Source organism: Cervus elaphus, chromosome 9 (genome assembly GCF_910594005.1).
Source record: "Cervus elaphus chromosome 9, mCerEla1.1, whole genome shotgun sequence".
Taxonomy (NCBI): Eukaryota; Metazoa; Chordata; class Mammalia; order Artiodactyla; family Cervidae; genus Cervus; species Cervus elaphus.
Window position 1 is genome coordinate 69,906,394 of NC_057823.1, and position 23,934 is coordinate 69,930,327.

The 23,934-nt window shown below is 49.3% G+C and overlaps 2 protein-coding genes across 2 annotated transcripts in view; one reads left to right on the top strand and one right to left on the bottom strand.

Moving 5' to 3' along the window:
* Positions 1-955: 955 nt before the first annotated feature.
* Positions 956-19,194, top strand: NIPAL4 (NIPA like domain containing 4). Its single transcript, XM_043913412.1, has 6 exons — positions 956-1,268; positions 4,471-4,710; positions 8,783-8,839; positions 10,922-11,012; positions 14,943-15,103; positions 16,484-19,194. The coding sequence occupies exons 1-6, from the start codon at positions 1,232-1,234 to the stop codon at positions 17,110-17,112; spliced, it is 1,215 nt and encodes a 404-aa protein (XP_043769347.1). The 5' UTR covers positions 956-1,231; the 3' UTR covers positions 17,113-19,194.
* A 669-nt stretch (positions 19,195-19,863) lies between these two features.
* The window catches only part of ADAM19 (ADAM metallopeptidase domain 19), an 86,272-nt gene continuing 82,201 nt past the window's right edge, over positions 19,864-23,934 (bottom strand). Inside the window, exon 23 of the mRNA XM_043913411.1 lies at positions 19,864-23,446. Coding sequence (XP_043769346.1) covers positions 23,393-23,446 — 54 coding nt within the window. The 3' untranslated portion in view covers positions 19,864-23,392. The remainder of the gene's footprint in view (positions 23,447-23,934) is intronic.

Genomic DNA, 23,934 nt, shown 5'->3' on the forward strand with positions numbered 1-23,934 from the left:
AGAAGCTATTTCCTCCAGGAGGCCAGTGACCTAACAGAACTGACCACAACATGGCACTCCCATGTCCTCACTACTTGGGAACACACGATTATTTTGGCCTAAAATGCCAGGCTTGGTGTGGCTGCTAGGAGCATGCATTTCATTTGGGCTCTTCCACTTCCTAGCTGGGACCCTGGGGCAAGTTGCTAGATCTCTCTGTGCCTCAATATCCTTTCTTTAAATCATAAAGCTGCAAGTAAGGTTGTCGTGAGGATAGAATGAACTGGAGACTTTTCAGCACTAACGGCGGTGACTGGCCCATAAGCAAGGACTGCCCAAGTGTTTTTATGGTCCAGTTCAGTGTTTCTTGAACTTTTTACTAGCCCCCACAGTAACAAATGTACTTTCCCTCACCTCCATTTTTCTTTTTAATGGTGATTTGGAAAGCCCCAGTCTCTGGGGAGTTAATCCCATTTTGTTTCCCCTATTAATGATACATAAGGGTCTTAGGGGATAGGGAATATTTCTGATTCATTTTGATCTCTAAGCATTTCATTTCCCTCTCTCATTCAGTTTACAAATTTTCCACCCCTCATTCATTCCACATATATGTATGGACCATTTGTTGAGTACCTACTTTGTTTGCCTGTTACCTATTAGTGTCCCCGTGCTGATCAGATGTAGGTTGAATGAATGAATAAGGCAGGGAGGCGGGAAGGCAGGCAGAAAGGGAAAAAAAACCCAGGATCCCAGACACCCCTGGCCCGAGAGGGCTGCAGCTAGCAGCAGAGCCCCCGTTTCCACCCCCACATTCCCACTTCCACCTCGGCCAGAAAATTGCTCCCTCTGCAGCCACGCTGCAGTTCATCGACTGTGTCATCGGGACGGAACTGGGTGTCGTCTGGCATCGCGCGGCGGGGCGGCGCCCGGGGGCCCGCCCTCTCGCACGCTGTGGTGTGCGGTGGTGATCCCTCGCAGTGTGCCAGGCAGCCTTCACACCCCAGGAGGGCATGCACCCCTCCGCGCGCAGCTCGAGCACAGAGCCCCCGGCCGGCGGAGTTGCCCAAGAGGCCGGGTGGCTCCTCCCCGGGGACCCTCCCCCTCTGGGGCGCGTCATTCTCCCCACCCCCGGTCCCGACCCCAGCGGCTCCTCGCACCCCGGCCACGCTGGGACAGTTCTCAGCCACCTGCTCCGGAGCCGGGAAGCCGGGGCGCCGGCAGCCCGTGAGTCGGTGCGTGTGCCCAGAGCCCCATGGAGCTGCCGGCCGGCAACAGCAGCTGCGAGAACGGTGCGTGGGGCCGGCGGGGGCCGGCGGGGACCCGATGCATCCTGCGCTTTGCCTTCCCGTCGCGCTGCTCCTTTCTTCCGCGTCCTCTCCTGCTAGGGGACCCCAAACGGGGCAGGGGGTCCTCACTTGTCCCCCCACCTGGTTCTCAGGCCCGTCTTGAGAAGGAGCAGGATTCTGGCTGACTTTCCCCCTCTTTGGACCTGGGGGGCGGGGAGGGGGTGAAGGGGGAGTGGGAGAAGGAGGCGTGGCTTGATTGTTTGGAGCCGGTCCATCTAAAGGATTGAGGGGAGGGTGTCGGGGTTTCTTTTATGTGTAGTTGCTTTGGATATTAGTACCTGCCCAGGCCTGTCTCCCTGGGGCTCACCAGAGATAGGGGAGTGGGCACAGAGCCCCACCACCCCCAAACCCATATCCACCTTTTAGGAAAAAGAGGGAAGGAACAACCCGGGAAAGGAAAAGGAAAGATGCTGAGCCTCATGCTCGAGTTATGAACCTGGGGAGTGGACTACGCTCTTCACTTGTATTATCCCAACTAATCCTTAACACAGCTCTAGAAGGCAGGTAGATATTACCACTTTTGTCATCATTCCAGAGACAGACAGAAGTTGAGGCTCTGAAAAGTCCGATGTTCTTGCTCAAAGTAATACAGTGAGGATATGGAATATAAAACCAGGGCTCTTGAATTCTAAAACCGGTGCTCACACCACTGTGCTCACCCCATTTTCTGGCATATCTCCATTTTTCTACCTCTCTTGGTTTTGCAGCCTGTGGAATATCCCTGTTTTTCTAACTTCTCTTCTCCAGTGAAGATTTCAAAACAGGCCTGTTGGGTGTTAGCTGTCTTTGGTTTTCTGAACAACAACATTTTCAGCCTCACCTTCCCCTGGGGATACTTTCCCGTCCTAGCATATTCTAGGGGAGAAGTAGGGATCATCTGACCCAGCATCCATTTGTCAGCGGCGCATCCTCCTCAGGATTGAGTTCCTTTTGGCCCTCAGCCTTCCCCCCGCCCCCCTTTTCTTTTCACCCCTATGGGAAGACTTGACTTGATGGAGGGCACTAAGCTCCTTGGCTCCTCAGGCCTCCCCCAAACTGCCAAGTCCACCCTTTGGCTCCACCTGCTGGAAATGTACCTTCAGGAGGGCAGGGGAAGGGCATGGGGATGGGCTTCAACTTCTCTGGGGAGTTGCCTTCCTTGGCCGGCATCCTCCTAGCTCTGGCTCTTTTCCTGAGCTCAGGGAACTCCCAGGACTTGACTCCTGTCCAAGTTGAGGAACAGGAGTGAGCAGTCAGGACAAGTCTGATTAAGGACTCAGATGGTTTCTCGTCTCCTCTTCTCTGGATTGTGACACAGGTGTGGGGAAGAGAGGTCTCCCACTGCAGAAGATGCCTGGGTGTCTCCTGCTGGGTTCCAGACCCAGTTCTGCCTCCAGGCTTTTGTGAGACTCAAGCAAATCCTTCCCCATCTCAGAGCCTCCGTTTTCCCAGCTGAGAAGAAAGAAGGTTAGATGGTCTGCTGCTATTCCATGCTTTCTATGCTGTGGAAGAGAGTTCAACATTGCCCTTACTTTGTTCCACTGAAATGCCACTCTGTGCTCCAGATGTGCCAGAGCTAAAGCTGCCTCACCTTTTGGGCACTGAGGCTCTTCCAGTGCAGGCCCAGAGGTCTGGCTTGGCCTGAGGAGAAGTGCCAGGCCCAGCCTTATATCCTTGGCATGGGAGCTTGGGTCTTTGTAACACACAGTTTGTAAAAGACCTTCTACCACCAAAAGTCACAAATTCAGATGTTTCAAAGGGCTGAGAACATAACAGCAATGACTGAAGAGAGCTGGGTCTGGACTCTGGGGAATCGGAAAGATTGTGTCCTATCTAGGGGCAAAAACCCTTGCTGAGCTGCGGCCAGCGGTCACCTGTGTGAGAGTGTACCCAGCAAAGTAAGCAAAGGCAGCCCTGAAGTGGAGTTTTTGTGGGAAATCTCCTGATTTTTAAATGTTAGCAGTGAGTTCATATTTTAAGATAACCTTCAAGAGGCTAAGTGGAACCCAGCCCCCTTGCCGCCTGCTTTGTGGAGGGTATGTAGTGACCAAGAGCATGGGCTTTGGCATTCTATGCACTTGAGAAATAATTCTGGTTTAACTGCTTATCAACAATGTAACCCCAGGTTACTGAGCTTGTCAGGGCCCCAGTTTCTTCAGGTAAAACCCTGGACACCATCACTGTGCCATTTCTATGACAAGGATGCTCCTGGAAAGTCCTGGAGCAGTGGGCCCTGTGAGTCCCAGCCTGTGTTTTCTACTGATTTCTTGAACCTGAGCAGCTTCATTCTACTGACTAAGGGTCTGCCCCTCATGCCCAGGTTTGTCCTCTTGTCCTTGCTGTTTGGGCCAGAAGAACCAGCAAGAGTGTGCTGGCTGAAGGGCATGAGAACTGATGACTCTTGCAGACTCGGGGACTTGGAAAGAGAGCCTAGACAAAGCCTGTGTGGGATGGCAGGGACCCTGGTTCCTCTGAGGCCTGAAGGAGGCCCCAGCCACTGACCATGCGCATGAGAAGTCTTCGAAGTAAGACCTGGGATGGTTGGTTCTCATAGACAAAGGTGCTGGTATTTCATCACCTTCAGGCCTCAGAGGGGCTGTGCACTCCAGCCTCACTCCCTCCTGTTACTTGTAGGGACTCCCTGCTGTGGCTGGAGTTAAGTATATGTAAGTGAAGAAGCCTCTGGAAGGGGAGAGTATGTGTGCTCCTGAGCTGTTGGAGGCCTCTGTGCCCGGAGGGTGAGAGATGTTTCCTGTGGAGGCTAGGAGGTTGGATTCAGTGATGCCTGAGAGCTGGGGGGACCCCTGTTTGGTGTGTGGGAGCACCTTTCTGGCTTAATGATGAGGTGCTGGAGCTCAAGAGTCAGACAGCCTGTGTTCTTAGGCAAGGTTCCTGACCTCTCATGGCCTCCATCTCCACATCTATGGAATGAGAATCAAAGACAGTGCTTACCTGACATGTGGTTGGAGGGACTTGATGAGTTCATAAAGTCCCTTGTCTGGAGTAAGCACTCCGTGAACCTTAACTGTTCCTTTTTAGTTTGGAGCCCGGGATGTGGATGAAATGCGGCAGTAGCTGAAGGGTGGAGTCTGAAACAGTGGCCAGTCCTAGTGCTTCTAAAGCATGCACATGTCCCCACCTGACTCTCTCACCATGCTCTTCCCAGGTTCCCTGATCAGCCTGTACTGCTCCTCCCAAAGAGTCCTGTGCCAGATCGTCAGTGACCTCCAGCCCGAGGTGCCCAGCAATGTCACCTCCGACAGCTGGCAGGAGAGGTTCAGGAAGAACTACAGCTTCTACGTCGGTCTGGGGCTGGCCATCCTGTCCAGCTTCCTCGTCGGCAGCAGCGTCATCCTCAAGAAGAAGGGCCTACAGCGACTGGTGGCCTCGGGTGCCACGCGGGCTGGTAGGCTCCTGAGGGGGCAGGTGCGGATGGGGTGTTGGGTGGCGAGCCCTCAGCCAGCCCTGTGAGCCTCTATTCATGGGCCCACTGGAGCAGCTTGAGAGTTGGTCCTAGATGGGCACAAAAGGTTTGTTGTCAGTCCCATTGGGAATCTCCTCCAACAGCAGGAGACCCTCCTTTATAATCCAGTAGTTCATGAGAACTACATGATCAGTTAATTGGGGTGAAGACAGGGAAAAGTCCCAGGGCTAAGACTAAGAAACCCCATGTCTAGTTCCATTTTTTGTTTTTGGCTGCCCCAGGTCTTAGTTTCGGCACTCGGGATCTTTGATCTATACGCGGGATCTATATCTGTGGCATGAGAACTCTTAGTTATGGCATGTGGGATCTAGTTCCCTGACCAGGAATCAAACACAGGCTCCCTACATTGGGAGCATGGAATCTTAGCCACTAGACCACCAAAGAAGTCCCCTGGTTTTATTTCTTACCAGTTGTGTCATTGTAGGCAAGTCGTAACTTCCATAAAAAATGGAAATATAAAACTTCTGCCCATAACAGTGTCAGACAGTAATGTATCCTCACTTACTATCAATCTGAGCTCCTCTATAGGCTACAAAAGAATTACTGAGTCTCTGTCCACTGGGATTTGCTTGTTTGGAAAATAAGATGTGTATCCATGAAACAGTTGTTGAGAAAAGGAATCCTATGTAAAAGAATCTCTCCATTTAGGGACATCATTCATTATGTCCCTACTGTGTGTCAGGTGTCATGCTAGACCCGGGGACACAGTGCCCTTACTGGTCATTGGGTTGAGTGAGGGAGATAGGCAAGTCAATGAGCAATTGTTCTGTAGCATGTTAAGTGCTATCATGGGGAAAATGCTATCATGGGGAAAATGGTTTTTCCAGTAGTCATATATGGATGTGACAGTTGGATCATAAACAAAGCTGAATGCCAAAGAATTGATGCTTTTGAACTGTGGTGTTGGAGAAGACTCTTGAGAGTCCCTTGGACTGCAAGGAGATCAAACCAGTCCATCCTAAAGGAGATCAGTCCTGAATATTCATTGGAAGGACTGATGCCGAAGCTGAAGCTCCAATACTTTGGCCACCTGATGTGAAGAACTGACTCACTGGAAAAGACCCTGATATTAGGAAAAATTGAAGGCAGGAGGAGAAGGGGATGACAGAGGATGAGATTGTTGGATGGTATCACCAACTTGATGGACATGAGTTTAAGCAAGCTCTGGGAGTTGGTGATGGTCAGGGAAGCCTGGAGTCCTGCAGTCCATGGGGTCGCAAAGAATCAGACACAATTGAGCAACTGATCTGAACTGATGGCAATATTTTGGAGGGGCATGTAAATCTTAGGCTTGGAGGGTAGGGGAGGTTTTCTGTAAAGGCTAATTTGAGGAGCTGAGGCTATATGACATGGAGATAACAAGGTGGGAAAAGAGAAAGATGTAGAATTCCAGGCAGAAAAACAGCATGTACAAAGAAAGGCCCGGGGTAAGAAAGTGTGATTGATGTTAGAAGTTGCAAGTATCACGGGATGGCTGGAGCATGGAGGCATAAGGGATGGGGTGAGGGCCAGCTCATGAAAGGTCTTGTAAACTAGACTCCAGGGTTTAAGTGTAATTGCAAGTGACGGAAGTTTTAAGCAGGCATAAATGATGTAGTTCGATTTATGATTTGAAAAGACCGCTAGCTTCTGGGTGCAAACGGGATTTGGGGGTAAGACTGGAGGCTAAGAGACAAGTTAGGGGAGAAAAACAACAGAACTTGGGCAAGGAAACTGCGGTGGGGATGGAGACAAGTGGTGAAGTCCAGGGATAGTCTTTGAAGGTAGAAGGTACTGAGTTCGATGGTGCCTGACTCGAAAGGGAGGGTGAAAAAGTGAGTCAGGATGACTCAGAACTCTCCGATTTGAGCAAATGGAAGATGATGGTGCTATTTTCTGAGATAAGGGATTCAGGAGGAGCAGGTTTATAGGAAGATGATGTGTTCAGGTTTGGACGTGTCCAATTTAATGTTCTGCTTGACACTGAGCTTTGGAAGCAGACTCCTTGAGTACCAACTGTAGCTCCTTGGTTCCTGGTGATGTGATCCTGGGCAAGAAAACTCATTTTTCTGTGCCTCAGCTTCCTCGTCTGACAGACTAGGGATAGGAATGGTCCAGGCTAAAGGACTGTTGTGGAGATATGTTGTGGAGTGTGTTTAGAGAGATGCGTGGCATAGACTAAGCACTAGTATAGTATTACTGTGATCCAAGTGGGAGGGCCTGCCACACAGCTGGATACCCAGGACTCGATTCAGATGTGCTCTAAAAATGAAGAGCTATGAGGTTTGGGGATAAAGTCGGGGTCAGTAGTCATTGCTGCTCTATCTATCTCTACTTCCGGTCAAGTGTTCCAAAGGCCGGAGACCTCCTAAAGTCCTAGAAAAACAGCTGCTTGCACTCAGGAGAGAGCAGGGCAAGTATCATTGATCATTCAGAAAGGCAGCTTTCCTGGAATGAGTTTGTTTTGTTTTTTTTTTTTAATCTGCTATTTCGATACCTTCTGAGATTTCAACTCAATAAAATGCTCTCAGAGCTCTTAGCTTTTATGAGAGATTCTGACTCCTTTAAGAACCTGATGAAAGCTAAGGGCTATCTTAGAAAAAATGGGTATTTACAGAAAACCACATTCAAGTTTTAGACAAAACTGTCTAAAACCCATCCTCCTTCTCCTCTTCCTCATCGTTAACCTTGAGTTTTGACTGTGTGCCAGGCTCTGAGTCCATCATGTGACCAAAGCAGACACAATTCTTGGCTTCGTGGAGCTTCCATTTTAGTAGGGGAAATGCCAGAAAATAAATAGATCAAATTATAGACAGTGTCACTAAGGAGAAGAACGGAGTGTGATGAGAGAAAAACCTAAGGGAGGGCATTTTAGGGGAAGCAACATTCAAGCGGATACCTGTAGAGTAAGTAAAGATACAGGCAAGTATTGTTAAGAAGACTATTCTGAACACGGAAAAACACACACAAAGCCCTTAAGGCCAAAACAAACTCATCATTTCTGAAGAATGCAAAGACAGCCGGAGTGGCTAGACTATAGTAAGAAGAATGGTGGGAGATGCCTTTGGAGAGGTGAGCAGGGTCAGAACTAGAATCAAGCTTGTTAGGAGTTCTGGTCTTTATCCTAAGAGTATTTTGAAGCCACTGGCCAGCTCTAAGCTGAGGAGTGACATAATTGTTAAAAACCCCTGGCTACTATGAAAGGGATGGATTATAAAGGGACAGCATTGAGCTGGAGGAATCCTAGGAGGCGGTTGCCTCCACCCAGGCCAGAAGTAATATTGCCTGGGAGCTGGGTGGTAGCAGTGGAGTGGATAGTGTAGACGCTTTTCGGAGACAGATGCACAGGATGGACTGGATGCAGACTATGGAGTAGTGGGAGGGGCCAGTGTGATTCCCTGGTTTCTGGATCAAGCAACTAGATACACGGAGATGCCCCTTACTGAGTTTCATTTGGCGGGTTATTGTTGTTTTGGTTGCTAAGTCTTGTCAACTCTTGCGACTATATGGACTGTAGCCCACCTGGCTCTTCTGTCCATGGGATTTCCCAGGCAAGAATATTGGAGTGGGTTGCCATTTACTTCTCCAGGGGATCTTCCCAACCCAAGGATCGAACCTGCATCTCCTTCGTCACAAGTGGGTTCTTTGCCATTGAGCAAACTGGGAAGCCCTCATTTGGTGGGTGGGAGCATTTTAAAATCAAGAGTTCCATTTAGGATAGAGTTTGAGATACCTGTGACAGACCCAAGAGTTGTCGAGTAAGCAACCGGATACACATCAGGGCTCAGAAGAAAGGATCAGGATGCATACATGAACTAGAGACATGAGCATCCAGATGGAATTTAAAACTTTGGAAAGGATGCACTTGCCCAGGAGAGGGCCCAGAAGGAAGCCTGGAGGATGCACCACAGCTGATGTGTATTGAACCTTTAGAAACTGGGGAGTGAAGGGAGGGAAGGAAAGGTCCTGGCAAAGTGTGACCAACCTCTAACTTAGTTCCCATTGCTTTCTACAGTGGATGGAGGCTACGGCTACTTGAAGGACTCAATGTGGTGGGCTGGATTTCTCACGAGTAAGTAGGTTCTTTCTCTCTCTCTCTCTTTTGGCTGTACCAGGTCTTAGTTGCAGTACACAGAACCTTCATTCCCCAAACGTGTCAAACCTAGGCCCCGTGCTTTGGGAACTCAATGTCTTAGGCACTGGACCACCAGAGAAGTCCCTGGTGAGTGGATTCTTTGCTACTAAGGACAGTACCCTATTGATGATAGAGGCAGAGATGAAAGAAGGAATAGATGTCTCTATTGTGCAAAATATGCATCCAAGGGCCAGATTTCTAGGAGGGGAATCCTTGATAGTCTTTGCAGGTAGAACATTTTACCTGGCGTCTCAGGATACTTTCTCCATCCACAGTCAGTCTTTCATCCACAAAGCATCTGTCCCCAGAGAGGTTTGTACAGAACTGGTAATGATAAATGTATAATTTTTCAACTTCCCCTGAAAGGCAGGGAGCTATGACTGCCTGTCAGAGTCTCCCAGACTCCTACAGGGCACAGCCCAGGACTCCTAAGTCAGCTGTCCCATTCCACAAGCAGTTGTTGTCTCACTTAGGATGTGACTGGTCTGCCACCTAAGGTTTGTCCAAACTTGCACGTTCACACATTTCCCCCCACTTTCCACCACCCTTTCTGGCTTTCAAACCCTAATTTTTTGGGTTGGATGGAGAAGTAGTGAGCTTTCTGTTTATAATCCCCTTAGTCAAGGCTATGGTTTTTCCATTGGTCATGTATGGATGTGAGAGTTGGACTATAAAGAAAGCTGAGTGCCAAAGAATTGATGCTTTTGAACTGTGGTGTTGGAGAAGACCCTTGAGAGTCCCTTGGGCTGCAAGGAGATCCAACCAGTCCATCCTAAAGGAGATCAGTCCTGGGTGTTCATTGGAGGGACTGATGCTGAAGCTGAAACTCCAATACTTTGGCCACCTGATGCAAAGAGCTGACTCATTTGAAAAGACCCTGATGTTGGGAAAGATTGAGGGCAGGAAGAGAAGGGGATGACAGAGGATGAGACGGTTGGATGGCATCACCGACTCGATGGACATGGGTTTGGGTAGACTCCAGGAGTTAGTGATGGACAGGGAGGCCTGGCATGCTGTGGTTCATGCGGTTGCAAAGAGACGGACATGACTGAGCAACTGAACTGAAGTCAGGTTTTAATCCCTGTCTTAGCCAGAGTTATCACATTCATTACCTGCTTTCAAAGGGCAGACCCAGGTCATTCTCTATGAGCAGAGTGACAGGAGTCTTCAGACTGAAAACTCATGTGGGGAGAAGACCCTTTAGGAATATCTGTCTAACCACCTGCCTGTCAGCCTAGACTATCCACAACTACACTGGGAAAGACAGCTCCATAGACCATTTGGTACCTGGAGAATTGATGACTGTGGCTGTTTCCTTATTTGATAATTAACACTTTCTAGTTGTTGTTGTTCAGTCACTAAGTCATGTCCGACTCTTTGCGACCCCAGAGACAACAGCATGCCAGGCTTCTCTGTCCTCACCATCTCCCAGAGTTTGCTCAGGTTCATGTCCATTGAGTCAATGATGTCATCCAACTATCTCATCCTGTTGCTTCCTTCTCCTCTTTGCCCCTTAATCTTTTCCAGCAACATGGTGTTTTCCAATGAGTAGGCTCTTTGCATCAGGTGGCCAAAGTATTGGAGCTTCAGCTTCAGCACCAGTCCTTTCAATGAATATTCAGGGTTGATTTCCTTTAGGATTGACTGGTTTGATCTCCTTGGTGCCTCACTTTTTAGAACTTACTTTAATCATACAGACCAATCATTGGTCTGAGATACCCTTAACTGTGCTTAGGCTAGAAGCCAAGAGACCTCTAGAACAAGAAGATGCCATGTGACCCTGGACTCTAGGCTATCTCCTTATCTTTAAAATGAGAGGATTTGGTCAGGATGGTCTGGGCCTGACCTTTAGATGAGATTTTGCAGGGAGAAAACGTAAGGATCGGGATTATAATGAATGCTGGTCTGGGATTCTGTGAAGGGGTGAACACCGAATGAAGCTATCTCCACCCATATTCATTTGAGCTGGAGATGGTGCATCAGAGCCACGGTGATCTCTTCTCTCCCTTCATTTCCTAGTGGCTGCTGGGGAAGTTGCCAACTTCGGGGCCTACGCGTTCGCTCCTGCCACAGTCGTCACCCCTCTGGGAGCGCTGAGTATCCTCATAAGGTTAGTCACCTCTCCTGCTCTCTCTGACTCCTTCATGTTTTCAGTTGATGTCTGAAACTGCCATATGGGGTCAATTGCTACTTGCAGTCAGGGACCTGGGTCAGTCCCAGCTCCCAGAAAGAGGCTCTACACTGGGGATTGCATGCTGCATGTTGTTCTAACATCCCTTTGGCTGCCTGGGCAGTGAAGGGGCAGGCCAAGCTCCATCCAGGGAAAGGGCTGTCCCTGCCACCAGGCTGAAGGTCTCATGTCAGGGTTTTGTTGCCATAGTAGGAGCAGCACACACATTGAAAGTACAAACCCTAGATTAACTGTCCCTGAGTTCTAACCTTATCCCTGACACTTTGTAGTTATAATACATGGCAGGTCACTTAACTACTCTAAGCATCAATTTCCCATCTCCTAAGTGGGGATGTTCATAATACCTGCCTGAAGGCATTGCTTCAAGGCCTCCATGAGATAATGCACAGAAAGTGCATAGTACAGAATCGTCACTGAAGAAGAACCATGGCTAACATGTGTTTAGGGTTTTTGTTGTTCTTGTTTAGTCAGCAAGTTGTGTCCAACTCTTGTGACCTCGTGGATTGTAGCCTGCCAGGTTCCTCTGCCCATGGAATTTTTTTTTCATGTATTTTTATTAGTTGGAGGCTAATTACTTTACAATATTGTAGTGGTTTTTGCCATACATTGACATGAATCAGCCATGGATTTACATGTGTTCCCCATCCCGATACCCGCTCCCACCTCCCTCCCCATCCCATCCCTCTGGGCCATCCCAGTGCACCAGCCCCAAGCACTTGTCTCATGCATCCAACCTGGACTGGGGATCTGCTTCACATTTGATAAGATACATGTTTCGATGCTGTTCTCTCAGATCATCCTACCCTCGCCTTCTACCATAGAGTCCAAAAGTCCGTTCTATACATCTGTGTCTCTTTTTCTGTCTTGCATATAGGGTTTTCGTTACCATCTTTCTAAATTCCATATATATGCGTTAGTATACTCTATTGGTGTTTATCTTTCTGGCTTACTTCACTCTGTATAGTGGACTCCAGTTTTATCCATCTTATTAGAACTGATTCAAATGTATTCTTTTTAATGGCTGAGTAATATTCCATGGTGTATATGTACCACAGCTTTCTTATCCATTCGTCTGCTGATGGGCATCTAGGTTGCTTCCATGTCCTGGCTATTATAAACAGTGCTGCGATGAACATTGAGGTACACGTGTCTCTTTCAGTTCTGGTTTCCTCGGTGTATATGCCCAGGAGTGGGATTGCTGGGTCATATAGCAGTTCTATTTCCAGTTTTTTAAGGAATCTCCACACTGTTCTCCATAGTGACTGTACTAGTTTGCATTCCCACCAACAGTGTAAGAGGGTTCCCTTTTCTGCACAGCCTCTCCAGCATTTATTGCTTGTAGACTTTTGGATAGCAGCCATTCTGAGTGGCATGTAATGGTACCTCATTGTGGTTTTGATTTGCATTTCTCTGATAATGAGTGATGTTGAGCATCTTTTCATGTGTGTGTTAGCCATCTGTATGTCTTCTTTGGAGAAATGTCTGTTTAGATCTTTGGCCCATTTTTTGATTGGGTCAATTATTTTTCTGGAGTTGAGCTGCAGGAGTTGCTTGTATATTTTTGAGATTAATCCTTTGTCTGTTTCTTCGTTTGCCATTATTTTCTCCCATTCTGAAGGATGTCTTTTCACCTTGCTTATAGTTTCCTTTGTTGTGCAAAAGCTTTTAAGTTTAATTAGGCCCCATTTTTTAATTTTTGCTTTTATTTCCAATATTCTAGGAGGTGGGTCATAGAGGATCTTGCTGTAATTTATGTCGGAGAGTGTTTTGCCTATGTTCATCTCTAGGAGTTTTATAGTTTCTGGTCTTACATTTAGATCTTTAATCCATTTTGAGTTTATTTTTGTGTATGGTGTTAGAAAGTGTTTGCCCATGGAATTTTCCAGGGAAGAATACTGGAGTGGGTAGCCTATTCTTTCTCCAGGGATCTTCCCAAACCAGGTATTGAGCCCGAGTCTTCTGCACTGCAGGCGATTCCTTACCAGTGTACCACGTTTAACCCTCACAGTATCCCTACTAATTAGAAAGGAGGGGAGACCTGAGGCCAAGAGAGGTTAAGCATCTTGGCCAAGGTCACCCAGATCCCTGGAGACTGAGCCAGGATTCCCTCCCAAGCAGTCTAATTTCAGAGTCTGGATGCTTAATCACTAGGCCATGTTTCCTGGAAAATGTTTGATGATTTTAAAGATAACTGCTATCACACGTGTGTGCTTCCCATTGCCCTGTTCCTACCAAGCTATAAGACCCCTCCTCTGTGGGGGTCCTGAGTCCCATCTGAAGCTGGCTCTGATTGTTGCCCTAACCATGGTGCCAGCCCAACACACCCAATACCTGTAATTTCCTGTTTTGTTTTACCAGCTTGAAGGTAATCTTGCAACATCTATACAGTCAAAAACCAGATAGAGCCGTGACTCATACTGCATAGTTGGCTGATGTAGCTGTGATACCACTATTGCATATCTGGTTAGTTTACAAATTCCCATTCCAGGTAGTTAGGAGAGGCAGGGAACCCTTCACTTTGTGACCCTTGCCTTTGCTAAGGCCACCAAATGCTGGTAAAAAGGAATCATGGGTAAGATGCTTTTGGTAGTTTTAGAGGAGAGATGGGAGACATTTAGAGGAGCTTAGACAACAGTCTCCTCTTTCCTGACCTTTTTAAGCAGGACTCGTCAAGCTTACTGGCTGACCTTAGGTCAGCCAACAAATTTTTACCCTAAAGTAATGCCACCCTTGTAAAGAAACAGAAGCATGCCCCAGTGATCATACTTGTCTTGTCCCATTTCCCTCCCATCTTCCCTCATTTGCCAGCTCATTTGGAGGAATGAAAGTCATATCACCAAAGAACAGCAAGGAACTAGATGTGTTTTGCCCAGAAAAGACTCAAGTCACAATTCTTCTCAGTGAGATGTAGAGGGAAACACCATAGGCTTTATAATTAGAATTTGAGCTCAAATTCTGGCTTGTCTCTTACCAGTTGTATGATCTTGCCACCATTTAAGCTTCTATGGGACTCATTTTCTCATCTATAAAGTGGGCATAAGTATATTTTTTACTTCTCAGAGTTATAAAATGTTAGTGAGGCAATAAATAGAAAGTTCCTAGCATAATGCCAGTGCAGGAGATGCAAGATACATGGGTTCGATCCTTGGACCAGGAAGATCCCCTGGAGTAGAAAATGGCAACCCACTCTAGTATTCTTGCCTGGAAAATTCCATGGACAGAGGAGCCTGGTGGGCTACAGTCCGTGGGGTCACAGAGTTGGACACAACTGCACATGCAGTGCATGCTGATAAAGTGTGCTCAAGACACAGTGCCTGTAATGGTCATGATGGTTGTTTATACTGGCATATACAAATGGAAGAGGGAGTGGATTTGTTCCGTATGTTGCAAGGAATAAGATATGGGACAAGTAGAAATTACCACATTTGGGTAGTACCTCATAGAATGAACCTACAATGGATTCATCTGCATTGTGAAGGGGTGAGCTGTTTGCCATGAGAGATATACAAGCCAAAGCTGAAAGCATTTAACATTTGTTTGCAGTGTTACAGAAGATGTGCTCATTGGGTAGGAAGTTAGACAAGAGTGCTTTGAAGGGCTCTTCCAACTCTTCTGTTTGGGGATACTCTCCGTCTCTAAAATGAAAGAAATTCACGTGGCTGTTGTCCGCAGTTCCTCCAACCTACACTGTAGCCCTCCCATAAGTAAGTTTTTATTTCAGACATTTTCAAGGGGTCCAGAAAAGCTCCCACGTGGGAGAGCAGTGAGCCCTCGCTCAGACCCGGCCTTTCTCCAGGATGCTGGGGCCAGCCTGGCTACTCTGAGCCCTTTCTCCTCTTCTGCACACAGTGCCATCTTTTCCTCATATTTCCTGGGGGAGAGTCTGAACCTCCTGGGGAAGCTGGGCTGTGTGATCTGCGTGGCCGGTAGCACAGTGATGGTGATCCACGCCCCCGAGGAAGAGAAGATCAGCACCATCATGGAGATGGCTGCCAAGATGAAAGACACAGGTAGGTTCCGACTCCCCTTGAGCAGGAAAGCGCTGGGGGTGAACCCTGGGGAGGGGCTGACTGGGTTATGGCCGTCTCAGGTGCTGCCACCTGAAGGAGGAGGAGGAAGCAAGTTTGGGGAAGAAAACTGATGGGCTGGTACTAAGGCTCGTTTACAGGGTCCCACTCTGGTAGGTATTGATGCTCTTTATTATGTGATGGGTACTGTTCTAAATGCTTTGTTTGCATTGTCTTAGTTCAAATATCATAGACTGGGTGGCTTATAAACAACAGATATTTTTCACAGTTCTGGAAGCCATCATCAAGTCCTTGATAAAGCCCTATAGTTTTGTTCATAGACATCTGTGTCCTCACCTGGTGGAAGGGACAGGGGAGCTCTCTGGAGTCCCCTTTAGAAGGGCCACTAATCCCTTCATGAGGGCTCTACCCTTATGACTTAATCACCTCTCACCTCCAAATACTGTCACATTAGGGATTAGGTTTCAGCATATGAATGGGAGGGGGAAGTCAGTCAATTGAGTATATTATCTCACTTAATCTCACAAAAAAAGCTCCTATAGGGAAGGTCCTATTATTATTCCTATTTTACAAAGAGGAAACTGAGATCTTGGGGGTTTAATGAATAACTTGTACAAGTTATTAAAAAGTTGTGTTGCTGGTACCAGAACCCATGTTTGGTTCCAGAGCCTAGATTTCCTTTTTTAACAACACAGATTTATTTGTCTTTTTATTTTTACTTACTTTTATTTGGCCATGCCACAAGACGAGCTTCCCAGGTGGCGCTAGTGGTAAAGAATCTGCCTGCCAATGCAGGAGACATAAGAGACCTGGGTTCAATCCCTTGGAAGGGAAGATCCCCTGGAGGAGGGCACAGCAACCCACTCCAGTATTCTTGCCTTGAGAATCCCATGGACAGAGGAGCCCGGTAGGGTCACAAAGAGTCAGACACAACTGAAGCGACTTAGCATGCATAGTATGAAAGGGCTTCCCAGGTGGTGCTAGTGGTAAAGAATCTGCCTGCCAATGCCAGAGATGCAAAAGATGTGGGTTTGATCTCTGGGTCAGGAAGATCCCCTGAAGGAGGGCATAGCAACCCACTCCAGTATCCTTGCCTGGAGAATCCCATGGACCAAAGAGCCTGGTGGGCTATGGTCCACAGGGTTGCAGAGTCAGACACAACTGAAGAGACTTAGTTTCCCGACCAGGGATAAACCCACACCCCTTGCATTGCAGGTGCAGAGTCTTAACCACTAGACTGCCAGGGAAGTCCTCCAGAGCCCAGATTCTTAATGTGACATCCCGCTGCCATGGTGGGGGGGAAGCTCTAGATGCTGATGGCATCCTCCCGGCTCAGGTCCTCTCTCTCCCTCCCCCACAAAGGGTACATCGTGTTCGCTGTGTTTCTGCTGGTGTCCTGCCTCATCCTCATCTTCGTCGTCGCCCCACGTTATGGACAAAGGAACATCCTCATCTACATCATCATCTGCTCTGTGATCGGGGCCTTCTCTGTGTCCGCCAGCAAGGGTCTGGGCATCACCATTAAGAACTTCTTCCAGGGGCTCCCAGTTGTGCGGCACCCTCTCCCCTACATCCTGTCCCTCATGCTGGCGCTTTCGATCAGCACTCAGGTCAACTTCCTCAACAGGGCGCTGGACATCTTCAATACCTCCCTGGTGTTCCCCATCTACTACGTGTTCTTCACCACGACAGTGATGACCTCCTCCATCATCCTCTTCAAGGAGTGGTACAGGATGTCGGCCGTGGACATCGTGGGCACCCTCTGTGGCTTTGTCACCATCATCCTGGGAGTATTCATGCTTCATGCTTTCAAAGACCTGGACATCAGCCAGAGCAGCCTGCCCCACATGCACAAAAACCCACCTGCCACTCCTGCCCCAGAGCCCACTGTCATTAGACTTGGAGACAAGAATGTCCTGGTGGACAACATGGAACTCTCCAGCACCCCATCACCAGAAGAGAAGCCCAAAGTGTTTACAGCCCATTCGTAAAGCCTGAAGTAGAGAAGTGAGAGGATGAGCCCCATGGTACAGCCTGACTGCTTGATTTCAGAGCCACCTGGGTTACTTCCAACACAACTCTTACCAATAGGCTCTTTTCTTGAGACTTTCATTTATACCTCATCGCTGTTTCCAGGAGGAAAATCCCTACTCAATGAGCAGTGGTGGTATAAGTTCCTGGAAACAGCCTCAGTGACCAAATACCCTACTTTATTGGTGCCAGCAGGTCCCCTGGACCTCCCTTCCCACTTGTTTCCTCTGTGTTGTGGGGAAGAAGACCGGATTTGACCCACTGAATGTAGCGCAAGCCAGGAACTTCCCTGAAACGTCTGTCATCAGGAAGTTCTCCTCCTGAGACTGACTCACTGGTCCCGAGTCCAAGGCTGAAGTGCACCTGGCTCCCCGAGGCCCAGAGAGCAACTCACCATGCCCCCCATCCAGAACTAATAGACACACAACTCTCGTCAAATGTCTTGTTGCTGTTGCCACCTCATCTTCGGGGACGGAAACAAGACCTCAGCTGACCTTCTTACTGTGAAAGCCGCCTGATGTCTCAGGGAAACCCTGCCACCAGCCCCATTCCCAGAGCAGCCAGCCTGGAGCTTAGCATCTGCTTCCATCCACCCCACCCCCACCCTTCCCTCTGTGCTCAGACTCTTGCAACCCCGCTCCTCTGTCCATGGGATTCTCCAGGCAAAAATACTGGAGTGGGTTGCTGTGCCCTCCTCCAAGGGATCTTCCTGACCCAGGTATTGAACTCGTGTCTCTTATGTCTCCTGCATTGGCAGGCGGGTTCTTTACTGCTAGTGCCACCTGGAAAGGCCCCTTCCCTCTCTAGATGCACCCCAAGGAGTTGGTCACAGAGACATTCAGGTGGTTGTCCAAGAACTCAAGACAACACAACCACCACCACAACAAAGGGTGCTTCCCAGCCGAACTGTGCTGGCCAAGCCCAGAGTTTCATTCTGCCTCACTCTAAGAGAATAACAGTTGCACCATTCTTAAAAGTAGCCTGGTTGTTGAGTAGAATGCACTTTCCTTTTCCTCAAGGAGTAAACCACAATATGATTTGGGGAGACAGGGAGAAGAGTGAGGAGCAGAGTCAGAATTTGGCAGAGAGCAGACACAAGCTCTCTGGAAACCAGGGGCTAACCTGTGTTTACTCTGGTGGCCGACCAAGAACCCCGGTGGGAAAGGTAACCTCTGGGTGTGTGTGTGTTTTTTTTGAAATGCAGCATGCAGGAGCTTAGTTCCCAGACCAGGGATTGAACCCATGCCCCTTGCAGTGGAAGCACGGAGTCTTAACCACTGGACCACAGGGAAGTCCCCTTCTGCAGTGGAAGCTCAGAGTCTTAACCACTGGGCTGCCAGGGACGTCTCCTCTGGGTAACTTCTGGGCTGAAGCCTTAGAGGCTTGGCCAATGGGATCAGCTTTGAACTTCAGTGACCAAGTTGGGGGTGTAAGCTAGGTACAGGGTGTCATTCTGGCCATGGACCAGATTGCCACCAAGTCCCCACTCTACTGATGAGCTGCCCACCCTAGGAGGAGGTGTGTCATAACTGCTGTTCCACCACCTGCTTTGGGGACTGCCCGTGGTCCCCCCACATATGGCTGGAGGCAGTCAAAAAACCAAGAGCAGCTGGAGAGAGAATTAATATCATCTCCCTTCCCGTCTTCTTTCCAGCAGTAAGAATGTGACAGTTGATTCAAGGACCATTGATATGGAGGTAAGGGAGTCAGTATATTTGTCAAGAAGGAAGCCCTGGTCTTCAGCCCCCCGAGATGGTGTAGAGCCCCCCTGTGTAACTCCATACCTGTGCCTGTGTTTACGTCCCGGGCCCTCAGCACAGCCAAGCCCAGGCCAAACTCCTGCTGGCCTTAGAGTGCCAATGAACAGACTGGCTTTCTGCACGCATTGCAGCCTCAAAGCTCCAATTTTGAATGACTGTGGATTTCTCTCTATAACTAAAATCAATGCAACCCATTGGATGTTGAAAATGGCCATGATCTGAGGGCCCTGAGAGTGTGGTCTGCGGGGTCAGTAATAAAGACCTCTGAGTGTGTTTACTTGATGCTTACATCTCGGCCCTCTTTGGACATGGAACAATTAAACTGGTTCTTCTAGTGCTGGGGGTGCCAGGCCAGGCCCCAGTTTCTGGAGAGTTGTGGCTGTCAAGGAGGTCCTGTCCCTCCCGTGTCTTCTGCAGCACAGCCTTCACTAAAGAGGGAAAGGCTGTCTGGGGAATACAGTCCGCTGAAGACTTCTGCACATCCCTTGTTTTTTTGTTGGTTTGTTTTTACCATCCCTTGTTAATGCCTGAGCCCTTAGGAGGAACCAATCACAATGCTAAGAGCCTCCCATGAACACTTTGAAAGTGAAGTCGCTCCGTCCGACTCTTTGCGACCCCATGGACAGTAGCCTACCAGGCTCCGCCATCCATGGGATTTTCCAGGCAAGAATGCTGGAGTGGGCTGCCATTTCCTTCAAATCCTCAAGGTAGGTCTGTATCACTCATGTCCCGAGTGACCCCAGACCTACTTAAACTAGACCAGCCTTTGTCCAGGTGCAAAGACCAGCAAAGACCCCAGGCTTCTCTGTGGCTCAGGTTCTCCCACGGTGGTCTGACAGGCTGGGTGGATGGTCCCTGTGGGAAATCTTCTGAGGAGTCCTCAGGGATGGATCCTATCCAGGCTAGCCAGTACAACATGAAAACAAACAAACAAGAGCTGTCAAACCAGCCAACATTTCAAATGACAATTTAATTAAATACAAACAAGGAAAAAAGGCACCATGGCCCATTCAAGTATTTTGCATAGATATACAAATATTGTAAACAATTAATAGGTGAATGAGAGAAAAGAGGATCTGTTTTCCGTGAACAATCTCCCAAATAAAAAGAAAATTCACATTGCCCTGGATCCCAGACACATACGTACGTACACACAGTGGGTAGTGAGAGAGGGTGTGTGGAGGGGTGACTCTGGGGGCATTGGGCATGGATTCTGCAGAGCCTCTCCTTTAGCAGGTTCCCTAGGGAGGGGTGGGGCACCATTCCAGTTGGCATAGTCTTGGTTTTCTTGGGTGTCCTGCAGAGCTGTTGTACATACATTTAACGCAATCTCTGACTTTAAAACCAGTCCCCAATTTAAAACATGAGAGTCTTCTATGCCCCCAGCAAAAAAAAAAAAACACAAAAAACAAATCCTGACATGGGTAAGAGGCGGCTTTGTTCTAAAGGATTACAGCAAGATATGGAGAGGGGTCATGGCCACAGTGGATGGGGCTACGACATCACTGTAAGATCTACAACGAGACACTATAAGGTCTGCAAGGCTCTCAGAGCTGGGGCAGAGAGAAACTTTTCTTTTACAGGGAGTAGTAAACAAGGCTAAAAAGAACTGGAGGTAAGCAGGCAGTTACCACTGGAGCCTAGTGCCTGGGCTAAAACCCACTGAGACAAGGAGAGCCAATGCGAGCTCCCTTGAGATCCCTTGAGGTTTACATTTCAGAGATGCCTTCCAGGCTCTTAAGGAAAACAAGTCTAGGGTTGAAAAACTGGTAGGAGGCTAAGTCAGCTTCTAAAAAGATTTACAGTCTCCATCTGAACAGAAGGCTGGTTAAATCACTCCACCAAGCCTCAGTTAAGATCCTTTCCTCCCCATCAGACTCTGAGCATGGACTTGCCCACGTGGACTCGCCCTCGGCCAGAGCCAGCATCAGCCCCTCCCCCAAAGGCTGACCACAAAGTCTGTCCCTGAATGTGGTTCTTTCCAGCCATGCTCCCTCCTTCCTATAAAAGGCCTCTTCCTTCCGAGCTGTGAGATGCTTACAGATCTTGCAGCCGCTCAGCTCACCCGAGCATTCTCCTAAAGCAACTGCCCCATGCCCCTGACTCAACATTCCCTTCCCCAGTCTTGCAGTAATCCCTGTGAGTAAAGTCCTTCCTTCCCTAAATCCATACTGGGTTTTGTCACCTCAAAGCAGCACATGGACACAGGAGGGGAAAAGCGGGCCACAGTAGCCAGTCTTGTCCCCCCCTGGGCAGCCTCCCTGGCCTGCCAGAATGGTGCCTCCTGCCTCCCTGAACAGAACCAAGAGAGTAACAGTAAATAGAACAGGTTGCAAAAAGTCTTACCAGATTTTAAAAATTCAACCATCTTCCAGTTCACAGTACAATTTTTATCACATGGAGGTGGTATTAAAATAATGGAAAACAAACACACAAGAAAGCAACAACCCAGGTCTCTTTCCGGTTTGGTTCCAGGGAGGGTGGATTTCAGATTCAAGAGGCTCACACCTCACAGCCTTCTACCTCCTAATGTGGGGGAGGAAAGCTGCATAGAACCACAGGATCATTGGTGAGGCATGGGATTGGGATTAAGGGTGATTTTGGTGGGGGAGGTGTTTTAGCCTTTCATTTTCTGGGACCCAGCCTTGAGGCCTGGGGCATCTAGAGTAGCATGCTTAAATGGAAGGCTGTCCCCTGACTCCACCAGGAAGTGAGGATGATGGACATTGGGTATGGGGCGCAACCAGGACCCTTGTCAGCAAGACAGAGGTGTGAATATCACCAACATCACAACTACCTGATTACCTGAGGGAGGAGAACTTCATTTCCTGAGCTCTTCCTAAATCCACCCCAAGAGTGCCCCAGGTGCACAGCCCAAATCTCCCACCTGTCTCCAAACCCAGAACAATGATTAAGCACCCATTGTGTATGGAGAGCTAGAATGGGGCCCTGGGCTAATGATTGGGGGTGAGAACTCAAGCCTCTTCCTTGAACTGAGGTTTTCAAGAGCAAACATCTGTTCATTGCAGGAGGTGGGCAGCCCCCAGATGCCCAGCACCTTTCTGGGGTGGGAGACAGCCCCAGAGAACCTCACCGGTGACTCTGACAACTGTCCCAGCCTGCAGAGCACCGCACAGCCCCCCTCCCTGTGGGGAGGACAGGACCAGAGGAAAGAGCACAAAGAAGTGGATGAGGAATCGTCTCGCTGGTCCCGGCACAGACTCTGTTCCATCAAGGCTGCTTCTCTAGGGAGCGCTAGAGACAGGTCTGCTCTCTGCTCAGAGGACAACAGACCTGCCTCATCGCTGATCAGCCTGGGGATAGTTGGGGTTCCCAGGACATCCGCTCCCTTCCCTACACCTGCTGCTGTCCCTGAGGACCATGCTTAGATTCAGGGCAGGGAGTGAGAGGAAGACCTGCGCTCTGCTGAGGTCACAAAACCATGGACAGTAAAGCCAGGAGCTCACAGCCATGGCCCGAGGCCATGCCAGTCATCACTCTTGAGAAACCAGGAAATCCCGGGGCCAGCTGTCAGGCAGGACCCTGACCTGCAAGTCACAGCACCAGGTCCCAGGAAGTCGGGACTGCTGGGGAATCGCGTTCCACAGCACCGCACATTGGGCAGGTCCAAGCACGCAAAGAGAAATCAAAAGCATGAGGCACTTGGAAAGTGCAGAAAAGAGAAAACAGAGCAAGCAAGAATCAATGGCGAGCGGATGGCGACCTTTGGCTTGACGGCTCAGAGGGGCCCAGGCTGTGCTCCCCCTGCTGTCTAAACGCCTACAAATAGTACCTGTCTGAGTCAGAGTGACCCGTGGGAATATGGGGAGGTAGGGGTTTGGGGGTGGTGGGGGGTGGTAAGGAGAGGACTTGATTTGTTCACATGTGAGCACTGAGCCAGGAGTTATGACCTTGACCAAGCCCTGGGCAGTGGGAGGGACCCCTCGATCCCAGAGCTAAAAGGGAGGCTAAGTGCCCGCCTCCAGCCAGCCTGGGACCATGGAGGAAGACAGAAGCAATAGAAAGCTCTCACGTGTACCCTCCGCCACAGACGTGGATGGATGGCTTCTCCAAGCTGAGTCCTGGCCTGAAGGTCTAAACCAGCTTCCCAGCTGGGCTCCAGCTCAGACCACCAGCACCAGCTGGACTGGCACCCCTGGGGGGACGGCCCAGCTGGAGGGTGGATGGGGGAGACGCAGCCATTCGTCCTCCTCCGCTTTCCTGTTCCTACCTGGGGCTGCATATTGCACAAAACAACACTTGGATGCCATGGGGTAGTAGTCACTCTGGGCCCCTGAGGAGGCCGAGGAGGCACTGAGTCGAGAAGGAGATTTTCAGAGATGCGCTGGTTCCAGGAGGAGGGGGTGGGGGAGGAGGAGCTCGGAGGTGGCCAGACATGCTTCTTCCAGAGCCCATGGCTAATGGCTCCTCTGTGGTATTCAAAGTCCTCAAGGGAAGGGAGAAGCCCCTTTAGACGAGTCTAGATTTTCGAGCTAGTCATCCCCACAGCCCTCTGTGATCTGTATTCAGGAAACTGGGGCAAAAAAGAGAGGAGGGAGAGAGACGTCAGATCCGTGCGGATTAATGGAATCAGTGGGGCGCTTTTCTCTTGCTTGTGACAGGTGAGCAGACATGACAGACAGTTGGGAACGATGGTTTCTACAGAAGTCTGCCTACGTGTCTTCTTGTCCATCAACTCTCCAGTGAGAGGCATGATGACGCCCCCCCACCCCTCCTGACCCCAGCTGATCAGCTATCCCCACTCCTCCCTCTCAGCAAAGCTGTACCTCAGTCTGCAGAGTTTGCAGGGCCTCGTGGGAACACAGGGCAGTCAGCCAGCTTCCTCACTGGCTCCTGTCTGCCCCAACCCCCAGGACTGGCCGCACAGAATACGTCAGCTTCAGGGAAGATATATTAGGAAAGGCCATTGTGCACAGCCTACCAAAGGCTGGCAGTTAATGGCAATTAACTGCCTTGAGCTTCACAGCAACCCAGGATGGGGGTTGTCTACTGCTGCTTCCT

Coding starts and splice junctions, on each gene's coding strand:
- NIPAL4 (XM_043913412.1), top strand. CDS start 1,232: ATGGAGCTGCCGGCCGGCAACAGCAGCTGCGAGAACG. Junction 1,269..4,470: donor CAACAGCAGCTGCGAGAACG/GTGCGTGGGGCC, acceptor TGCTCTTCCCAG/GTTCCCTGATCAGCCTGTAC. Junction 4,711..8,782: donor CTCGGGTGCCACGCGGGCTG/GTAGGCTCCTGA, acceptor TGCTTTCTACAG/TGGATGGAGGCTACGGCTAC.